General features: G+C 40.7%; 1 protein-coding gene and 1 long non-coding RNA gene across 2 annotated transcripts in view; one reads left to right on the top strand and one right to left on the bottom strand.

Annotated features, from left to right (window-relative positions):
- The window catches only part of LOC137985342 (uncharacterized), a 9,040-nt gene extending 6,522 nt beyond the window's left edge, over nucleotides 1-2,518 (top strand). The window contains exon 3 of the long non-coding RNA XR_011119286.1: nucleotides 1,223-2,518. This is a non-coding gene — a long non-coding RNA (uncharacterized lncRNA). The remainder of the gene's footprint in view (nucleotides 1-1,222) is intronic.
- Nucleotides 1-21,306, bottom strand: part of LOC137985341 (uncharacterized) — a 28,089-nt gene extending 6,783 nt beyond the window's left edge. The window contains exons 1-4 of the mRNA XM_068832927.1: nucleotides 21,111-21,306; nucleotides 13,224-13,463; nucleotides 12,605-12,751; nucleotides 6,698-6,928 (exon numbers count right to left, since the gene is read on the bottom strand). Coding sequence (XP_068689028.1) covers nucleotides 6,698-6,928; nucleotides 12,605-12,751; nucleotides 13,224-13,463; nucleotides 21,111-21,165 — 673 coding nt within the window. The 5' untranslated portion in view covers nucleotides 21,166-21,306. The remainder of the gene's footprint in view (nucleotides 1-6,697; nucleotides 6,929-12,604; nucleotides 12,752-13,223; nucleotides 13,464-21,110) is intronic.
- Between the last annotated feature and the right edge of the window lie 1,152 nt (nucleotides 21,307-22,458).

Genomic DNA, 22,458 nt, shown 5'->3' with positions numbered 1-22,458 from the left:
TGATGATGATGACGTCAGCTATGCGTCCGTCCTCTAATAGATCATCGGTGAGAACCAATCAAAATGAGTGCATTATTGAGTTTGTCATAACATTATGCGTAAAGGCTTCTGTGACTGTAAAGTATTTTCACTCTCGTCATTAGTAACCTTGTTTTTCCACCTAAACAATAATGCATGATAATAGAGCTCAATTCTTGGAGGATTAGTTTGGTACACCAACATTGCTACCGTTCCATTGTTTAGGTACACCAACATGGCCGCCTTGACCTCACATGAAAACACTCTATGCGGTTGAGTTTTGTTATCCGAGCCGTCGTGGGGATTTTTTGTATCAAGAGCGGTGCAATGCATTGAAACGTCATTAAGTGCACGAGATGTAATTTTAGCGCGATTTTTGACGACACGGGGATCACAGGGTCATTTTTGTGATATTTTTAAATTTCTATCCTATGTACTCAATTCTAAACGACAAGGTACACTAATTAAGCAAAAAGGACAAAAAAGAATAGTTTTGCACGCCCTTCACGTGCACGCCCCGCGCGTGCACATTCCGCACGTGCGTTTTTCTTTCCATCATCCCTGAAATGGCCAAATTTGAGATCATGTGGACTGACTATCAACGCTCCCTGTACCGATTTAATTCATGGACAGTTCACCACTGTTCGATCTCTTAAATTCCTTGTTGTCATACATCGGATGACAAAGATCGGAATGAAAAAACTCACGCTCAAATCGTGCAAATGTGTTGCTTTTATTCATTAAATATGTTGTTTAATGACGTTCTCGTTAAGAGGCAGCGAAAAATCGTGCAAAGTGTGCAGTGTGCGATGCGTGTAGACTGTGGAAAATACTCAAAGCTCAAAGTGTGCATGAGATTGCAAACTCAACACATTTCTTCAAAGCAACGCTACGGTGGGTGACATTGTTATGCCTGATACACCTGTCCTTTTCGGGCCTTCTCGCTCACCGACCTCTTTGTCGTCTTTAAACCGGAGCTTCATTGTTCTGCCGTCCTTTGCTAAAAATTACGTGTACTGACGAAGTATTCAATGTTTCGTGAAGGCCGTGAGGGAGTGATGTCAAACTTCTGGTCCTCTTTTATTAGATTTAAACAGCGTTCATGTCTAGTGGTTCCAGTACAAAGTTAGTGAACATTTTAGATTTAAACCGTTGCACCAAACGCAAACTTGTTACAGTACCGTTGAATATTTACGTTTTGCAGATCACGCTTTCACGTCCTATATTGCGAGCGGACTCCTTGATGGAAGCCTTGCACCAAAGCGCAGCCGTGGCCATATCGCCAGAAAAAGGAGAACGTATAGTAGCTCTTATTTCTTAACGGTTAACACTCAAACTTATGCTCCGCGACTTATTCATTTATGACAACTCTAAGTCAAGGGTTGAAAATGAACCGATATCTCACAGTTGTAGGCTCAGTAACCTGGCTTTGGATGAAAGCGAGGCTGGAGTTGAGGCTTCATTGTGACCATTTTTATACTAAATCAACCTATATCAAACTAGTTCAATTAAGAAAGTTATCTGTATGGAAGTAAGGGCACTCCAGCCTCGGACCATTCCAGACCTCACCCTGCGAGCAGAGCCTCCTTTTGTCTTTTTCTTTACTGAGGAGGAGAAAAGGAGGCTCTGCCCGAATCACGTCAACTCTTTGAAGCCGCCGCAGCCCGAACTTCTGGACTAGTCAATCTTGTTTCTCTCGTCAAACCGGTTTTTCCAGTGCGAGCGTCAATTTAGTGACAAAACCGATGGTTATAATTGAGCCCGCTGTACCATGAAAAACCAAGATGGCGGCGAGATCTGGCATATTAGGCTTGGGTTCGAGACTGCATCCTGGCAACATGCAGCGCATATTCAATAAAGATCTTACTCGATTCATGCAGAGTCTTTCTCGAGAACGCCAAAATCGAGCAAGCAAAAGAAAGGCTCTGCTTGCAGGGTGTCCAGACCCGGTCTCAAAGTTCAAACTGTGAAGTTGGGATAACATGACATCCAATGACTCGAAATCTTACGAGACATTTCCTTTCGTTTTTGTGTACGGGTTCGAGTCTTTCACTCTTCTACATATTTCGTTTGTTCTTATCTTTAAAACTTATTTCCGAGTAAAAAATCAACTTACTTCCTGTAATTCCACCGGAAATGGAAAGGTGCCTTCGGTGGTTTCGGTGGATGTTAAAGGTATGAAGGGGTAGTTTCTAAAGAAACTGTGGTGCTGCGTCGGTGGGGAAGTAGTATACAAAAATTTGGTTTTATCAACGGAGTTGATAATGTAAATTGGCCACCGTACAGAGATTCTAAAAGCTGACGTTTCGAGCGTTAGCCCTTGGTCAGAGCGAATCGAGGGATTATGGGTTACGTGTAGTTTTTATAGTAGAGTAGGAGCTACGCTATTGGTGGTAACATGGCAACGTGAAAAATAGGAATATATTAGTTAAATGAAAAGCGTTCGTTAATACCGTGAGGATTAAGGGTGCCGATTTGAAAGATGAATTTTTGTTCCAGGTTCTTGCGGCTTTCCGTCGTACCTAGATGTAGGGAAAGGCCGCAGATAGCCATGTGTTTTTTGCAGTGGTTAGGCAGATTAAAATGGCGAGCGACTGGCTTAGATGCATCCTTGTCATTCTTTTCAACATCGCGAAGGTGTTCGCGGAATCGGTCACCTAGTCGTCTACCTGTCTCACCAATGTATAATTTATTGCATAACGTACAACTTATGCAATAAATGACATTTGCGGAGGTACATGTGAAACGATCGGTGATCTTAACAGATCGCTTAGGTCCCGATATCTTGCTAGTGTTAACAATGAAAAGACAAGTTTTGCATCGTGAGCGCGCGCATTTGAAAGTGCCGGGTTGCTCGTTAGTTTTGAGCGCGCTTCTAACTAAAAAGTTGCCTACGTTTTTGTCGCGTTTGAATGAAATAAGTGGAGGTTGCGAAAAGATTCTACCAGTCTCGGGATCATTTTGGAGTAATTTAAAATTACTAAGAATGATTCTTTTGACTGCGTGATTGTGAGGATGGAAAGTGAGGGTGAATGGAATTCTGTCATTCTTATCTTTTTGTGACGTTTGTAGTGATGACTGTCGATCAAATTGTTGGGCTCGATGATGGCCCGCTTTGACCACAGAGACAGGATAGCCACGTTTTTCGAAGAACTGGCACATCTCCTCTGATTTGCTGGTAAATTGGCATCCTCATAATCTGCTTTCCATAAAATTTTTGGGGCACTGATACGACTCGGGGATCGTTTGGGTGGACAGTCGGTTTATATCTATATCCATGGCCGCAAATCGAGCAAACATTCCTGATGCCACTTACAAAGGAAATTATGATGATGAAGAAGTTGTTTAAGTGTCAACTTTACTTAACGCTGGGGTACCAATTGGGGACACAAGGAAATCATGCCGGGTAATTTGCAAAGTTATTCTGTACGGGGCTTAACCTGATTGGCAAAGATTGTGCAATTTTTTTGGAGAAACCACTTTCAACGAAAAATCAAAGGCAGGAATCCGTTTTTTAAAGTTTGCACTGCCATGTTTGGCATTGGACTAGAGTGCGGCAGGTCCAAGGGTTCAAATTCCGACCGGACGAACACAAAAAATATTGACTGTGGAGAAAGTGCTGCCTTCGCAAATGCTTAGAATCTCTAGTCTTCGCAGATAAGGACGGCAAACCATAAAATCATAGAGTTAAGTCCGTATCTTGTTGTTCTTGGTTTAGGCAAGATAAATGTGCTTGTTCCTCTTGATGATTACTCGGACTTCCGAGGTGTAAACAGTGCCTTTTAGATATTTTAGGATACGAAGACACAACTAAACTTTTGAAGCTTATTGTAAGCATGAAAACAATAGACCACTTTTCTTCTTTTGGTCCTCCTCCAGACATTGCACATTTCGCTATCGTAATCTTTGTCTCTAGAGATAGATTGCAAACTTTGTCTACCGTGTGAAGAATTATGCAGATCGGAGACGGTGGTGTGCGACGAGGCTAAGGGCCTGATAACTCACAAAGCACTTTACAATTCTTTATATCATGTGAAAGTCAAATCCACTACTCAATCAATCTATCAATCTATCACAATCTTTACTGTACTTTTCTAGGCACTTTGTCTAGCGCCATATGGCGCTAACCGTGGGACACACTCAGGCCAGACCACGACACCAGGAACTCTGTGTCCCACACTTACTGACGAATAATGCGTGGGATCTTTGACGTCCGAGGGTTCAAATTCCGACCGGACGAACACAAAAAATATTGACTGTGGAGAAAGTGCTGCCTTCGCAAATGCTTAGAATCTCTAGTCTTCGCAGATAAGGACGGCAAGCCATAAAATCATAGAGTTAAGTCCGTATCTTGTTGTTCTTGGTTTAGGCAAGATAAATGTGCTTCTTCCTCTTGATGACTACTCGGACTTCCGAGGTATAAACAGTGCCTTTTAGATATTTAGGATACGAAGACACAAATAAACTTTTTAAGCTTATTGTAAGCATGAAAACAATAGACCACTTTTCTCCTTTTGGTCCTCCTCCAGACATTGCACATTTCGCTATCGTAATCTTCGTCTCTAGAGATAGATTACAGACTACCGTGTGAAGAATTATGCAGATCGGAGACGGTGTTGTGCGACGAGGCTAAGGGCCTGATAACTCACAAAGCACTTTACAATTCTTTGTATCATGTGAAAGTCAAATCCACTATTCAATCAATCTATCAATCAATCACAATCTTTACTGTACGTTTCTAGGCATTTTGTCTAGCGCCATATGGCGCTAACTGGGGACACATTCAGGTCAGACCACGACACCAGGAACTCTGTGTCCCACACTTACTGACGAATAATGCGTGGGATCTTTGACGTCCCACAGAATTTATTAACAAGGATTCTGAGACCAGGGCTAATAATAATAATAATTTAATATTTATATTGCGCAAAATACATGTAATATATGATGATCAAATGCGCATTACATGAAATTAAATTATCGACATTAATGAGTTATCCAAAATAACTAAAAATATTATTAAAAAAACAATAGATCCATAAAAATATAATATATACATACTATATAGTCCTAATAAAAAGCTAATCTAAAAAAATGGGTCTTTAGTAAACCTTTAAACTTAGTAAAATTGGGCTCATTTCGTATTTGTGATGGTAACCCATTCCACAATTTAGGTGCCGCAGCTAAAAAAGCGCGGTCACCCAATGTCTTTTTAGTTTTAAAATTTTTGGCGTTTGAAGCATGATTCCCAATGCATACGATGTTAAATTGTATCTCCTTTCTTCCTTTTGGCTAATGAGTTCTTGTAGATATACTGGAGCTTGTCCATGAATCGCTTTAAAAGTCATTATAATAATCTTATATTGAATCCTAAATACTACTGGAAGCCAATGAAGCTTAAGCAGAAGACATTGGTGAAATACGATAAAACCTTGGAATCCTAAAAATAATTATTGCTTCGGAATTCTGGAGCTGTTGTAAATTTGCTATTTGTTTAGCTGGTAACCCATACAGATTACTATTACAATAGTCAATGCGCCCAATTATTAGGGCATGAACAAGCGTCTGGTTTGTTCTGTTTCTTAAAAACTTTCTTTTTCGTCTTACATTTGTAATGTGGTCATAGGCCGCTCTACACGTGTTATTGATATTAACTTGAAGACTCATGTTACTATCTATCCGTGTCCCTAAGTTCTTGACCGACTGAACAGGCGACACATAAGCGTCACCTACTGCAAGCGAGTCATTATGAACCTTGGATAGTTGCTGACGGGTGCCTATTATTACAAAGTCCGTCTTGCCATCATTGATCATCAGTTTGTCGCACAGCGTCCAGGCTCTTATCTCATTTACACACCGTTCCATAGCAGCAATGGCATCGTCGGTACTTGAGGCACAGCCAGGTTTAAACGCTAAATACAACAGCGTGTCATCCGCACAAGCATGAACGCTAGGCAGTATTTAGGCTACGGTTTACAGTATTTATCCGAGAAGACTTGAAGGTCTAATCATTTGCGATATGTTTACAAAGACAGCACTTTCTCCTCAGATATTTAAAGACCCTTAGTGCTGGTGAGGCAGGAGTTGAAACTCACGACCTCCCCCACGGTAGTCCCATGCTGAACCAACTGAGGCAACCGGTTGGCACTTCTGTTTTATTACACACTCAAAACAAGTTTGCGCATGTTCTGTTTCGATCTTTGCTGTTTCAAAATTCCACAGTTAAAATAACGTAGGGTGACGAAACGTTATTTGGTCATTGCTTCTATTTTTGGACATATGACGTCACTATTATAGAACAGGAGCCCATGACTGGGAGCGAATAACAGCCCTATATTCCTGTCACGGCTTTTTCACAGACCGCTTTATCTTTAGATTGAATTTCCCGCGGATAAGACTCCCGCAGGAGCTCGATGACCATTCACAAGGAACTAACTTGACTTCATAGCGTCACCGAACCGAAAACTACCTTTGCTTATTTTTTGCGGAAAAGGCAGTCTAAAAAATAGATCGGTCTGTAAAAATACTTCATATGGGAGTTGTTCGCTTCTGGTCGTAGACTCCTGTATAGGATAAATTATATTGTTTGTCGGATACTGAGAATTATGTGAACAATATGAGCAAATCAAAAACGGCACAATATGTTGAATGAATATGGATCTTATGTGTTTTCACTTACCATAGAATTGGACACCAAATGTAGTGTGTCCTTTTTCCTTTGCAATTTTGGCGCAGCGACATACGAACTCAGGCAAGTAGGTGTCCCAATTCCGCCAGTCAATGGATTGTCCACTGTAGATCCTGAGCCTCGGTTCCCTATCCGTCATAATGTAGTCTGGCAATGGGCGGGGATCCTTCTTGTTATCTCTGAAACAACCAATCCTCTCGAATCCCTGGTCACAATCAGGCTCTAGAAAAGGGATTATAGCGTTTATCGATAAGGGGCTCGGGAAGATCGGATTGGAACTAATTGGAATCGAACTGTAGCCAAAGCTAATGGTTCGACGGCGAAGCTTATTTCCCTTTCAGTTTCGTAAACGGCCGATGCCATTTTTAGTAATCGATTCCATGCTAAATAGCCAGGGTTGGGAGAGTTTTCACCTGAATCAGCTAAAATTTCGCCGGGATTGAGAAATTAAGCCTAAAAAATGATTATGGTGCTAAGAGTTTGCTTTACGTTGAAGATAATGTTTGTTTTACTATTTCAATCAACTATTTACTATTTTGATGTTTCGGCTGTGCAACTCGAAAGTGTAGTGGTAAGAAACGTATGCTCCTAATCCAATAGCATGGGTTCGATACGTAAGTTAGTCTTTTTTTTTTCATTATTTCTGTTTATTTATTTTTCTTTGTTTTTCTTTATTTCTTTTGGGTTCGATATGTAATTTGGTCATTTTCTTTTTCTTTATTAAAAAAAACATAACAGAAAAAAATTTATCTTTGAAATGGCATCGACCGTTTAGGAAACGGAAATTTACATCGGCGAAATAACCAAGAAGATTGTACTGTTGACGCGCACTCAATAAAATCGTTTTCAGAATTATTTCGGTCCACAGTAATAATAGCAACTTTATTCATTTATTTAAGGAGGCTGAAAACAATACTGCCAATGTACTGTATTATTTGGAAGGATTGATTCTACCCAACTGTTCAGTTCACGTAACGGCAATGTTATGTTTCCATACGAAACTCTAATAATTTCTTAACAAGATGCATTCGTTGATGTGACATACCAAGTCACCATGGCAACAAACAGCCATGTAAGAACACCTTATAGTTTTTATTTGATCGCATATATGTAAGAAATTAAGTCGGTGATCCCCAATTTTTATTGCTGGAAAGTGATAAGAAGGCTAAGATAAAACTTTTTGCAAACTTAAAAAAATTATCTGGAGCGGATTGATAGCCACCTTTACAATTAAAAAAAATTAAGGTGGCTCTGAATCCGCTTAGGAGGATTCTTTAACTTTGCAGAGACTTTTATCTTAGCCTGCTAATCAATTTCCAGCAATAAAAAGTGGGGGTCACCGAGTGGTGAGTGGCTTGAAAATATGGACAATGAAAAACTGAATGGCGTGATCTTTTCAGATATTTAAAAGGCATTCGATTCAATAAATCATGATACTCTGTTATATAAAATGAAGAAACAATTTAATATAATGGGAACTGAGTTGGAGTAGTTCCAGTCGTACCAGACAAACAGAGAACAGCTGTGTATTATCAGTCAAATTGGCAACTTTCACGATAGCGTCATTTGACTACAACGACCAGAATTCAGTTTGTTTTTCTTTTCTTATTTAAATTTTGTATTCCCAGCGGGGTGATTAGCATGAGACAAGCACTACCTAAAGGATTCTGGTACTTGTAGTAAAATGGCGTCATCATGCAGATGTACTATTATTACCTATGGAGTGCCCCAGGGCTCAACCTCGGCCCCCTGTTTTTCGTATTATATGTTAACAGAAACCCATAAGGGTTGAAACGTGCAACGGCCTCTTGTGTGCTGGGAAACAAGCTTCTGAATATTCAATTTGCTAAGTACCATATTTGGAAAAACAAAAGCAAGGGGTTTCCAAATATGGTACTTATCACTGAAACATTCAACCAATCAGTTGGCACTGAATATTCGGAAGCTGTGAACGCGCGTTACAAGTTTCAACCCTTATGGGTTTCTGATGTTAATCATCTACTAGACTGCTTGAGATCAACCACTCGTTGCGTGTATGCAGATGACACTCACATTTTAGCATCTTCCTACGATGCCAGCGAACTCATACGGCGGCCATTTTGATTTCTATTGTTTCGAAAGACATTATGGGATGCTCAGGGGGCAAATTAATATGTATTTGCTCCCTGGGCATCCATAATAGCTATTCGAAACAATAGAAATCAAAATGGCCGCCGTATCGGTAAAAAGGTCTATTGAATACTGACCTCGAACGTGTCAGAAATTGGCTCATAGAAAACAAACTCTTAATGCATCCAGCAAGTGTAAATTCATTCTCACTGGGTCTTCTTATAATCTCAGTGTTCCGTAAAGCTGTTATAGCCGGGAAGTGGGTTGTGAGGCTGGGCTCTCACAACCTCTCGAAATGCTCCCAATGGCGTGCGACTCTAAGAACCTCTGTCAGTTAAGTCAAACTTCTGGCCTCCACGTGGCGGAACTGGCACCACCGACAGGAGAAGGGGCGAAGGCGAAGCCACTGCCGCCTTAAAACCAGTTGCTCTGGGTAGATGAGGCTCTTAGCCTGTCTAGGGGAAGGTAAACCCTGATTTCAAACCTCCGCTGTCTTGTGGCTATACCTGATCTCAGGAAGGCTTCAGGAGTAAACCTCGAGGACAAATCCGGAGTGGGGCCCCTAAGCCAGATGGCAGGTGCTCTGCTCTTCCTTCCGGCAGCTTCTGCGGTTGAACTATCCCCAAGTTGTATTGGTTCTTCCTTTCTCTTGGACCCAGCCAGTTACACCGAGAGGGGACACTGTCTTACGGGCAGTCCAGCGTCTCCTTATCTTCCCGCCCAGGCCTTAGCGCTAACTGGAGAGGGCACTCCAGCGGTGTCGCAAGACTCCGGCACAACACGGGACGAGGCAGTTTACCGGTTCTAAGCTCCGACTGACAGTGTGTGTTTACAGCCGGGAGGTCCACAGTGGACATGATCTTCTCCCTCCGTCAGCTGCAGGAGAAGTGTCGAGAGCAGCAGCAGCCATTGTTCCTCGCCTTCGTGGACCTCACCAAAGCTTTTGACTTGGTGAGCAGAAGTGGGCTCTTCAAGATCCTCCAGAATATTAGCGGCCCTCCAAAGCTCCTGGCGATCATCACCTCCTTTCGCCAGGACATGCAGAGTACGGTCTGCTTCGATGGGGCCACCTCCAATGCTTTCCCAGTCAGCATTGGAGTAAAGCAGGGCTGTGTCCTTGCTCCAACCCTGTTTGGGATTTTCTTCTCTATGCTGCTCCAATCTGCCTTTGTAGATTGTACAGAAGGTGTTTATGTCCGGACGAGGTCAGACGGCAAACTCTTCGACATCGCCAGACTCCGTGCCAAAACCAAAGCTTACGTGGTGCTCATACGGGACCTGCTGTTTGCCGACGACACTGCTTTAACATCCCACAGCGAGGAGGGCCTCCAACATCTGGTAGACAAGCTGTCCTACGCCTGCATGGCGTTTGGGCTAACGATTAGCCTCAGGAAGACCAACATGCTGGCGCAAGGTGCTGAGTCCCCCCCCCAGTCATCACCATCGAAAACACGGAGCTGGAGGTTGTGGACACCTTCACCTACTTGGGCTCCACCGTGTCAAGCTCGACTTCGCTTGATGCTGAGATCAGCTGCAGGATCGCCAAAGCAGCTGCTGTCATGGCCAAACTCAACAAGCGAGTGTGGGGCAATGACCTGTTGAGCGAAAGGACCAAGCTGTGCGTCTACCAAGCTTGTGTTCTGTCGACTCTCCTTTATGGCAGCGAGTCGTGGACGACCTATGCCAGACAAGAGCGGCGACTCAACTGCTCATTCAGCGACGCCTTCGATGGCTCGGCCATGCACATCGCATGGAGCCTGTCCGTCTGCCAAGAGATATCCTTTTTGGAGAACTGCGGGAGGGCGTCCGTCCCGTGGGTCGACCGCTGCTGCGCTACAAGGACGTCATCAAGCGAGACTTGCGATCTGCACTAATCGACACCAGTGCATGGGAGGACATCGCCAATCACCGAGATACATGGCGGCAGAGTGTCAAAGTGGGGGTTTCAAAGGCGGAAGCGAACGCTAGAGTCCAGGCTACAGCGGCGAGGAAAGAAGGCGCAGCCTCTGGGCGTGTTTCCACAAGGCACGTCTGCGCCACCTGCAACAGAGACTGCCACTCCAGGATCGAACTACACAGTCATACAAGATCCTGCCCAAATCCCCAATGCTAAACATCGCCTCTTCGAGACTAGGATGCCACTACTACTACTATAATCTCAGTAATAAGAGTTTCGAACATTCCGTTGTGGTAAACAACACACCTGTTTCTCAAACTGACACACATAAATGTCTAGGGGTTCAGATTGATGAGAAGCTTACTTGGGAAGACCATATTGACATGATCTGTAAGAAGGCTAGTGCGGGCATCGGAGCGATGAGACGTATTAGGCACTTTGTTCCTTCGAATTCACTCGAGAAGGTATATAAGAGCCTAGTACAAGCCTATTTTGAATATTATTTCCCTTTATGAGACAACTGCTTCAAATTATTAAAGGACAAGCTTCAGAGATTTCAATCTCGTTCTGCTAGAGTACTTACTAGTGCCAGTTATGATATTCGTTCTGCCGACTTCATGGAGGCCCTATCCTAGTATGCCCTGGATAAGAGACGGCTCCGTGCTAAATCAACTTTGATGTACAAAATATTGAATGATGACCCCTTACCCAACCCAAGGAACTCTTTCGTCAGAAGGAGTAGTCAGACGAACTACCACCTGCGAAATGGTGCAACTGATCGTGATCTGACACTTCCTAAACCGAAGAGGGAGTTTTTAGAAAAAAAGTTTTAAATACAGTGGTTCTATGATTTGGAACCAACTTTCTAACAGAGCTAAATTGTCGGATTCACTAAATTCATTTAAAAACAACCTCAAAACGTGATTGGGTCATGCCGTGCTACATTCATTTAGTATTGCGACTCAATATCGAATGGCTTCCATTTTTAGGTAGTATAGCATAGGGGTTTTAAAGGGCTATAATTATAAATTAAATTCCGTTCTATTAGGTTTACTCTTGCTTGTAAATGAAAGTAGTATTGTTAGTCTCAGCTTCTTAAGCAGCTTCAAGTAGTTTTATCCATATATGTTATCTGGTAGTCACTTTTTTAGTACACACATATTTACATGTATTTACTTACATTTTGTAAAGACACGCCCTCCATGGAAACCAGCTTAATGTTGTTGGGGATTGCGTGTCTTCTGGATTTAAATAAAGTATACCATACCATACCCTCACTGAGTTCGTTTTTGAGATATAAGCGTTTCAAGAGACACAATAGGACGATTTTAGATGCCTCGTTTGTTGACGTGGTAATATATTACGACACACTATAATGGATGCATCTTGCTAAGCAATTATTGTTGTTTCATTTGGTACCGTAACATTTCCGTTAATGAAATTGTGTTGTAGAGTTAACCCTTTGAATAAAACAGTCCCTCCAAATTCTTGAAACTCGTTTCAGATACCAGAGGTTATCCCTATCGAGGGTATCCGCTCGCAGCCGGATGGAACTGACTGAGAGGCGATTTTGACGAAGAAGGAAAACCGGAGTACCCTGAGAAAATCCCTCGTAGGCAGATTGTCCGAAGCGGAAAATACTATATTACTCTTTGTTGTCCACCCAAATTTTGAATCAGCATTGTTTTTGTTTTCTCTTGGGACCATTGTAAGTCCCAAGAGAGACAGGTATGGTATTTTCCGCTTCGGCTAATTGACATCGACTGGAGCTCAGCCTATATACAACCCCGTGGCCGAGGTCAGGCTTGACCATGGGTCGCAGAGGTGGGAGGGGCTTAGCCACCAGAGTACTACCACTCCCCACAGTACCTAAGGATCAGGACATTTCTCACCTAATTCAAACACAAAGTTTGTCCACTGTTTTCCAACGCATCGTCTATCAAAAGTACCACAGTCCTTATAGTCATCCGAGATGCAGGACTTTGATGTTTTGAAAGTGCTTACGTCATATGAATCTGGTGCATCGCTCCAACATTCCCCTGAAATAATTTCAGAATAATTAGCAATGATCGGATAAGATTGCGTAATGTGAGCTTTTGATTTAATCATCTGCTGTGCATGCAGGAACTCGAGCCGAACCTCGTCCTCATTGTGGATGCAGTATTACTGCCAACACCACGACCCTTAAAAGTGCTTGCGATCCCGTACAAGTTTCTTTCGAAAGCATGGTAACTCGAAAGGAAAACTGGCCTAGGTTTTTCGAAAAGTGGACAGTGCAATCTACTGGACAAATCGGTGTCTCTAATTGAGGTATCCACTTCACAATTAACTATTAGCGCTGTCCAATTCACGAACATTTGAGGCCAGGTCGTTCGTGGGAGGTGGTCGCCTATGAGATTTATGTTCAGCAACACTAGTGAATAGGAAACTTTCTATAGTTTTGAAAAATGTCCGCTTACATGCATATGAGAAGGAGGAAAGATTCGACTACATATCCAACACAGTACATACCGTAGAACTGAAGGCCAAATATTTTCCATCCTTTTTCCTTGACAGCTTTGGCACACCTACATGCAAACGCCGCCATGTAATTGTTCCAATCCATCCAATCAATTCTATGTCCGTTGAAAACGTTGCTCTTAGGATCCCTTTCGTTGATTATTTGCGTCTTCAACACACGGGCAGGATTATCGTGATAACAGCCTTTGGCTTTGTATGGGACTTCACAGTGGCTGCACTGCCAGGATTCAGCTGAGAGTCAACGGGAAATTTTATAAGTCTTCTTAGGGCGTTTTTTTATTGAGTGAAATTAATATGGGATTCTTTTGGTTTTGCAGCTCAACGCGAAACGATTGGCCTGGAATGAAATCTCGCGTCACGTTCTTAGCCAATCAACAGCAAAAGTAATTTCCCACGCATAGCACCGTCTGCACATATTAGCTTTACGTCAATTGTGATTGGCTCGTTTCATTGTCTTCGTTTGTTATGATTGGTCAAAGTAATGACTTTTGGTTTGCATGTCACTTCACTCAACTGAAACAAACAGCTTTAAATGCACAGGGAGTACAACGAGAAGGATAAAATAGCATACTTCCTCGAGGTCGTAATCGTTCTTAATTAGCTCTCTGTTTTGTTTTATTTTTGTTTTCCAAATTGTCTCCCTTGGGGTTGCTGCAGTAGAGGCTCTCGCAAATTTGAAAGAAAGTCAGCTGAAACTAAATTCACGACCAGTTCAGAACGGGGTTGACTTAACCAACTGCTCAGCATTGAGACAATTCTTTCATAGCACCGACATAAAGCAGTTTGTCACACGGCAACCCGCTTGATTAAATCTATTCTCCTTTTTAACTCGGTCGTGGATAAATTAACGAGCGGCCAGTTTTCCCATCTTTAAAAGCACTTGTAAAGTGAGTTTTCAGGGACCAAGGTTCTAAAACAACATAATATTTTCGGAACAAGTGCAGATAATTATTGTAGCGGAAAGTTTGTAAATGCGATAAGCACTTTAAGAAGTACACTTCTCAAAATCATTACTTTTTGACCTTTTTAGGCCTTTTTAGATACTTGTATAGGTTTTCATGACACAAAGTTAGAAGTCAAAGGAATTATTTTGCAACGAGCCCCTAATTAATTCTTGAAATGGTCATCGCAGTTATGACCGCTACCGTGTAGCAGCAGAAAAATGAGAACCTGAGCAACTGACAGCAACTGAGGATTAGATGGGAATTGAGACAATCAGTGCCAACTTCAATCTATTGTAGCCTGCGAACGCAGACGTATTTCCGGCGGTTGTAAATGGCGTCTGCGAAACCGAGGTGCAAAACGACTTGTGTGACGTAACTGCTTTTGTTTTTTTGGCCAATCACGTTACATGAAATAAAAGCGAGTCTGGTGATCTCCGCCCAATTCGTGTTATCGTTGTCACAAGCGAACCTCTGAAACGAACAGCTATGAATGAAACGCCAAAGAATTAAGATTCCCTGCGGTGGCGAATGTAGCATTCTTTGACGGACAAGTTGTTTGGTTGCAAAGGAGAAGATTAATGTATTTAGTAAGAGTGTTTTGGACATCTCCTCTTTGATACTTATGTGGGCTAACTGCCGCACGAAATGCTATTATCGACCGCTACGATACAAGAAAGCTGTTCGTAGAGTGGACGAGCTTGAGGACTAACTTAAGGGACAGTTTGACGGTGAAATTACTCTTCGAGTTAAGAGATTGGCTTAAGATTAAAGTAGCGCACTGGAGGCGAAGAAATGTCTGAGTTTTGGTGACGCTTGCTCGAATGGAATGTTTCGACGTAGTAAAACTATACAGGAAAGTAACCAGTAAAATCGGCCCGAGCGCCGTTTAAGCCCCGGAGTATGCATAAGCCGGTTTTCCTTGGGGATTCTTAGCCCTTCACCGATCGTAGCTCTTGTCTTTGCACCACCGAGACCACAAAACGTCGTCAAAGAAGCCTTTGGAAGTTTCAGTGAGAGCTTAATTTATAAATATTTACATCAACACCGCTTCCTAAAGCGGAAACTCAAGGCGCTAACTTGAAGGGATTGTCTCCGCCAGAGTCAGAGAAAAGGAGATCAAAGGACATCTTACTGTAGAATATTCTAGTAAAGCAATCCGAAAAGAATTGGTAATGTATAAATCACAATCACAATATTTTTCCTAGAAGAGCACCGCACGGTTCAAAACACCACAAGCAACACCAAATCGTGTAGGTAAATCGACGAAAACATCGCGTTTCTTCTAGGGCGCAACATACTTGATCGCATCCTCCTGGTGGCTACTTAACTTTTAGATACCGAAAATCTCACAATCTTTTCTAATATCCTCCATATTGCCCGCCATTGATCTGACTTGTGTTTACGTGGACAACGCGCAAGTACTTTGCGTGTTCCCTGCGTGTTGGTTCTGGAGATTTATGAGCCTAATTCTGATTGGCTAAGAATTTTACGTCACAGAAATCGTTTTGCAGCTCGGTTTCGCAGACGCTATTTTTCGGGGGAGAGAAACGACCGCCGGAAATACGTCTGCGTTCGCAAGCTAACTTAAATCGGGTTTAGGATCAACTCGACACTTCTTGACCAACTTGGCCTGACGTCGTTATCACTTTATTGTTATTATTATTATTGTTATTATTATTATTATTTTATTATTATTGTTATTGTTATCGTTATCGTTATCGTTATTTGCAATAAAAAATTGTCAAGTACTCGGGAAGAATTTACATTTCGTGGCTGGTATGACGCGGCGTTTCGTCTCGGCCAAGAGACTCATCAGATACTTTTCGAATTCCAGCAAACTAGTTGAGCATCGCGCTCAAAGTCCCGTTCGCGAAGTCAAGATGTTAGCATCTGGCCTTCTATCACAGAAGGAGACGAAACGCCGCGTCATACCAGCCACGAAATTTAAATTCTTCACAAGTACTTGACAATTTTTTATTGCATACAACTCGTGAACTTTGCGGTTGGGAATCCTTCTGTGATAGAACGCCAGACTGCTAACATCTTGACTTCGCGAACGGGACTTTGAGCGCGATGCTCAACTAGTTTGCTGGAATTCAAAAAGTATCTGATGAGTCTCTTGGCCGAGACGAAACGCCGCGTCATACCAGCCACGAAATTTAAATTCTTCACAAGTTATCGTTATTATTATTATTATCATTATTATTATTATTATTTTCTGAGTCATCATTATCATCATCATCGTCACTCAGCAATTTTAACTCATCGTGCCAATCCACGGCCTTAACCTGATCAGATGCACGCCCAATTTTGACATCCAACACGAAGTGTCCCTTTATGTCAAAGCCGTATTAGCATTATTTTTAGGTCAGGGTAAAATGCAGCAGTTTATCCTTACTCAAGGAACAGCATTCGGGTGATATTTTGTGACGTCAATTGTCTGTATTCCGAGACACGAGTGACGTTGACTTTGGGGAGAAGAGCTTCAACAGGGGACACTTTGTGACGTATACTGAAATCTTCCTGCAACTAATCAGGGGCATTTCTGGACATCTTTTCCAAAAAGAGAGATATATAAAAGAAATAAAAAGTAAGGTACTCTACTCTATTTTCTTTTCAGTTGTGAGTTCAAACAGAACTGAACAGACAGTGGACAGAGAGTGCTTGAAGTCAGGTACGTGAAGGGAGCTTGCAAAAGGGAGTATTGGGTCAATCATTTCTTAGAGGGAACCTCCACTCCGACTAATAAATAATTTTAAACCAACGAAATGCTGATGTGAAATGAATCACATATTGAACTGCGGATATAAAATCAAGTAAGGCCATGATTCTAGAGAAACCTGAAAAATTCAGGATTTCAACGGGATTTGAAACCGTGACCTCGCGATACCGGTGCGACGCTCTAACCAATTGAGCTATGAGGTCACTAATGTTGGGAGCTGGTCATTTGTGAGCAAAATAAATGTTTTTTTTTAACGGTCGATGCCATTCTTAGTAACCAAGCCTTTTTCTTCGGCTAGCTTTCAAGAGATTGTTAGGGTTAGCTTCATTTAAATACTTTGAAATTGCATTTACACATCCGTTGTTTCGGTAGTGTTGGGTTTAGCGCATTTGCTCTAAATCCATTGAACCGAGTTCGCCATCGTTCGATCAACTTTTTCAAACTTTTTTCTATTGTTTTTTCCAAGGTTTTTTTTCGTTTTTTTTTTTAAATTCTAATTGACGTAGGCTGCTAATCTAGTCCTAGATTAAGTAATTTTTTCCTCATTTGCAAACGACAAACTTAATTTTAAAAAAACCTAAAAATCGCCTTTTACCTGCTTTTTCACCAGATTTTACATAAAATAGGCGCAGTTGGTCGTTCTATGCTCAAAAGCGGTTTTTCACAAAAAATTTTGGTGCTTTGCTAACAGTGAAAATTGTTTTAAGTCTCGTCCAAATGGCATCTCTTGTTTACGAAAGGGAAAATTGCTGCGACGCCCGGGAAATTTGAAAACCAAAACGAGCGTTTTTTAAATTTCCATTAAAAACGCTTTCATTGGAAAAGATAGGAACAACGTTTTCTTTTAAAAATTATATTCTGTGGCTTAAATTTATTTTCTTGTTTCAGTGGAGGTTCCCTTTAAGGCGCTGTTACACTGAGCAATTTTTGTGCTACTTGTATTGGAAACGCCATTGCGAGACACGTGGCAAGAATCATTGCCCAATGTAACGTACAATGCAAATGCCAAAATCGTTGCGAGACCAATTGCAGAAACCGTTACGGAAAGTAGAATTGAGTTCTACTTTCCACAACAGTTGCAACGAATTTGAGCATTGCGCAGTGTCGCAACGGTTTGCGGCACCAGCCAATGAAAATGTTCCGTTAACCTCATGTGATCATCGAAACGAGACAAGTTGCATGAAACGTTGCTTAGTGTTACACCCGTAAAACAACTTGTTTTCGTAATGTGAGAACGTTTGTAGAAACAGCGCCTTTACAATTACGAGTTTTAATGATTAGTTAAAAATTTGGGGTGCTAAATAGCTCAGACATTAATCTATCTCCACGGATGTTAATATTCCTTTTAGACACAAATATCCCCTTTAAAACTCTCAAAGACCTATCGGATTAGTGTAGGTAATCACATGATTTCGAGTCTAGTTTGGAATAAATAAGCATTTTCTCAACCACGAACTCGTAGGGCAAAGGCAACTTCTGCATACCACGTGTCACAAATCACGTATCCATCCAAGGATCGCATTTGATTGGCTATCTGTTAGTTCCTTTAATCATTGACCAATCAATTTGCTTGGTTTTTTATGGAATTAACACTTTTCTGCACTGTGTTACTTAAAAACGGCATATCTCTTAGCCAATGACATTGGAGAAATTTGCCATGTACCGGTACATTATTAGCGACAAAATACTGAATTACAGTTTGAAAAAAAAGAAACAAGAACGATCGTTTCTTTGAACATCTCCTTATTTTTCTGAAAATTATTATTTCGGTGGGCAACCGAGAAATTGAAAACTGGCTCAAATCACGTTGGATTTGGAAAATAGCCACGCACTGAGAAAGAAAGCGACCCACAATGGCAATAAGGTTACGCTTTTTAATTGAATTTTTTTTCATATAATTATCTTCTTAAGCCTTTTATCGGGATTCCCATACAAATCCTCATATTTCTATCGACCATGCCGGGCTTACCCTCACACTGAGCTTGGGGCGCCTGTGCTTCCTCCTGATTCGAAGTAGATATTCAAATCTAGTCTCCCGCAACACTGCCAAGTAAATTTCGCAGTTTATCATTTTCCAATCTTTTCATATCAAATGCGATTTTTTTCTTCCATTAAGTAAATATTTGACTGAAACATGATGACTCAGGATTACTCATTTCCAAATAGCAGTCATTTGTAATAGCTGCGCAAATAAATTTTGTAAATACTCAAAAATTTTCTGCGCGAAGAGTCGAATGTGTTTCCGGCCTGCTAATGTATACTTCGCTAGAAGTTATTCATCTAAAAAGTAGCTGGCAATTCAGTAAGAACCTTAATTTTGTCTGTTTGGTATTCTCGTTTTTTCAACAAATACATCATTTCGAATAATTTCAATCGTTTCGTCAACTTTATGTATATAGTTTCCGTGGTTACGCATCATAAATTAGTTTCGTGTGGAAGTAATACCCGAGACAAGGGTCATTATCAGTCATATCTTCATTGAGGAGATTCAGTTTCTTGTTGCGAAGAATGATTATTGCTGGTGATTAAAGACTGAAAGCCTTGCGTATCTCATCATGCAATCTATTCTTGGTTTTTTTTTCAAACCAAGCAAATTGTGGACATGCCATTAACGACTTGGAGATGACACTGCCCACAGAAGTTCTCTTCATATTAAATCAGGAAGTTCAATAACTCATTCCACCGAACATTACCTAGTGACTTTCCACGTAAGGCTTTGAATTTCATCAAGTTGTTGTGCAAATCCGCTATAAGGTTTTAATATGTGGACTGAAAACCAACGCTTGATATCTTCGGATTTCACCGAAAATTGCAAGATCAAATGTTTTCAAACAAAGAACAGAAAAACGCTTGAAAATCAACTTGTCACACCATATTGAGTAAACCTGCAAGGGTTTTGTTACCAATCTGTTGCAAACTCATTCATCTTTGTATACGGTTCACATTTCCCAATTTTACAAAAAATGTATGGTACTTCTTCTGGCATACATTTTGATGGAAAAATTGACCGTTTTCAGGTTCCTTTTTTCTGTGAATTTGCAGTAGGTTCTCATAAACTTTGCAGGAAATGTTTTTCGATATGATATTCTAATATTTTAAAATGTGTATGCGCAAATCAAAACGTTGTCATTATTTGGTCGACGTGTAATTTGAAATAGACGGAAATTGTTTTTTTAAATTTCTCCTTAGCAGAAGATTGGCAGTAGAAGAGTTGAAGACAAACTAATGGCTTTATTGATAAAAATTTATAATGGCTTCTTTGTCTAGATCTCATTTTTGAAGGTAAAAAATTGAATTTTATCCTTTGATTAATAAAGCTGGCCGCAAAGTTCTTCTTGATTATTTCACACCATCGCATTTCAATTTTATTAATCAAAGTTTTTCGTGGTAAAATATGGGTTTCAATACGTTCCCATGTGATATCTCATTCCTAGCAGTATGGCAGGACAACTCAATGTTATCTAAACTTAACGAAATAGCTAAGTTTGGAGAAATCTTCTATAGCATTCAATTTAATTAGCAAAAAGAAGGTAGATCGGTCCGTACAAATTTAATTTAAGCGCGTGTCCTTGTCACTCAATCACTAACTCAGTAATAAATTACACTTGTTAAGTCTTTTGCCGAGGAAACAAAAGGTTTATGTAAAGATCATCTCTTTAATTTTGTGTTGAACAAATCAATTCTCTACTTTAATTAATTCCAAATTGATCCGACGAGAAGGGAGTGTGAATCAACGGTAACCTAGTAGCAAAGTACGGCTTTTGGCTTCCGTCACAAATACCTGCCTTGTTATTTTTCAGTAAACTATTGCCTTCAAAGAGTAAAACAAGGTTATGTATCAAAATATTCAAGTCTTGCTTAGCTAGCATTCGTTGTTTTCGCTGTTTTTTTCCTCGATATCATAAAGTAACTATACATGTATCCGCGCAATCCCTTTACCACTCCGGCAAGGATAGATGGGAATTCCGTGTACTTCTCTTTGGAATAAAATGGGGGTTTCTTTAACGTCCTACGGAGTACCTAGACAAGTTCTCTGTTCAGTCTATCATCCTTACTGAACAATAACGTCTAATTTCATATATCATTGCAAAGGAGGTATTTCCTCCTCAGTTATTCAAAAACCCTGAGCGTTGATTAGTATACGGGTTTCAACCCACAGCGGTCGCTATTCTTAAAAGAAAATTATCTGTTACGCGAATATTATTATCATACCTTGGTAATATAAGTGAGAGCAAATGAGAAATAGGCCAATATAGCGCGCCGCCATGATATCGCTGCCAAAGGGCGCACGAGGTTTTCTTGAAAAAGACTGAAAAGTGCAGCAATTGGAGTTTTTCAAGCGAAGTTTCGTTGATATGAATATTGGAGAAGTGCAACACAAGCCCGAGGAAGCAAATGTGACTCTTCGCGGAGGATAAAAGTGATTATATATAATGGGAGGTGTAATCTAGAGAAATTAGGATCTGATTATTTTAATGAAAAAAGCAATAACTTTACGAAAATAGGTCTCTTGACACGAGTAAACACAAACATGTTTATCTCCACGCTCAATGATAGCAGCAATGTCATTGATAAATTGGTAATGGGAGAATTAAGTCAAGCACGTTGCCGGTCGCAATTAGAATTTGGTGTAGATTATGAGCAAACAAGGTTTAAGGCAGTGGTTATGGCATTCGATCTGCATGCAGATGTCACGCATTCGAAATCCAGTTTACGTATTCAATCTCATCACACTTAATAAGGCCTTCAAGTTGATTGTGTTTGTTTGTTGGAATCATTTCTTTCTATCAATTGCCCTGCGAAGCTTCGCTGAATTTTGAATGTCACCATCTTTGTAGACATAAAACTTTGACAAATCATGGAACTAAAAACAAGTGTGTGGGTTTAAGAAGAGTATTGTTTGTTTTAATTGTTTTTGCATATTATATTAAAATATTTTATATTTTTATAAAATTTTGAAACGACGGCGCATGCTCTGTGAGACGTCAGTGGAGACGCCATTTTTGAACCAACCTGTAGATCTCAAAAATTACAAAAGGCTTTTTGATAATCAAGCCCATCAGTTTTAAAATCGTGTGTTCTTCGTGTTTCCAAACGTTCAGTGACGGACCGAGCAAATAACAGACCAAAAGTCATCTCTAATCCGACAGAAACTTTCAGATCGGGTAACAATTCTCCTTCACTGAATGACAAATAACTGAATCAGTCTCTGCTGTCTGTTTTTTTCTCCAAATGTTGACAATGTGTTTTTATAGGGACATTTTAATTGTGTCACGAAAAATCATAACTTTCTTACTTTTCATTTTAAAAAAAGCAGCCTTACGGATCTCCTTATTATAACGAATTTAGTTTATAAGATTCTTAATCTGGTAAAACGAGCAACAATTTGACAATTTTCACTAATACTAAGAAATGTATACTTTGGGGTGATCAATGACCCCCAGGGTAACTTTACTTTGTAAGCTATATGCGGTTGATGGGTGGTCCTATTTGAAGGAGTCGTCACCATATTTTTAAAGAAAATGGAGGGACACTAAAGTCGTTGAATAAAAGCATTTAT

Source organism: Montipora foliosa, chromosome 14 (assembly GCF_036669935.1).
Source record: "Montipora foliosa isolate CH-2021 chromosome 14, ASM3666993v2, whole genome shotgun sequence".
NCBI classification, from domain to species: Eukaryota; Metazoa; Cnidaria; class Anthozoa; order Scleractinia; family Acroporidae; genus Montipora; species Montipora foliosa.
Note: the sequence above shows the minus strand (reverse complement) of the source record. Positions and strands in the feature narration are given on the sequence as shown.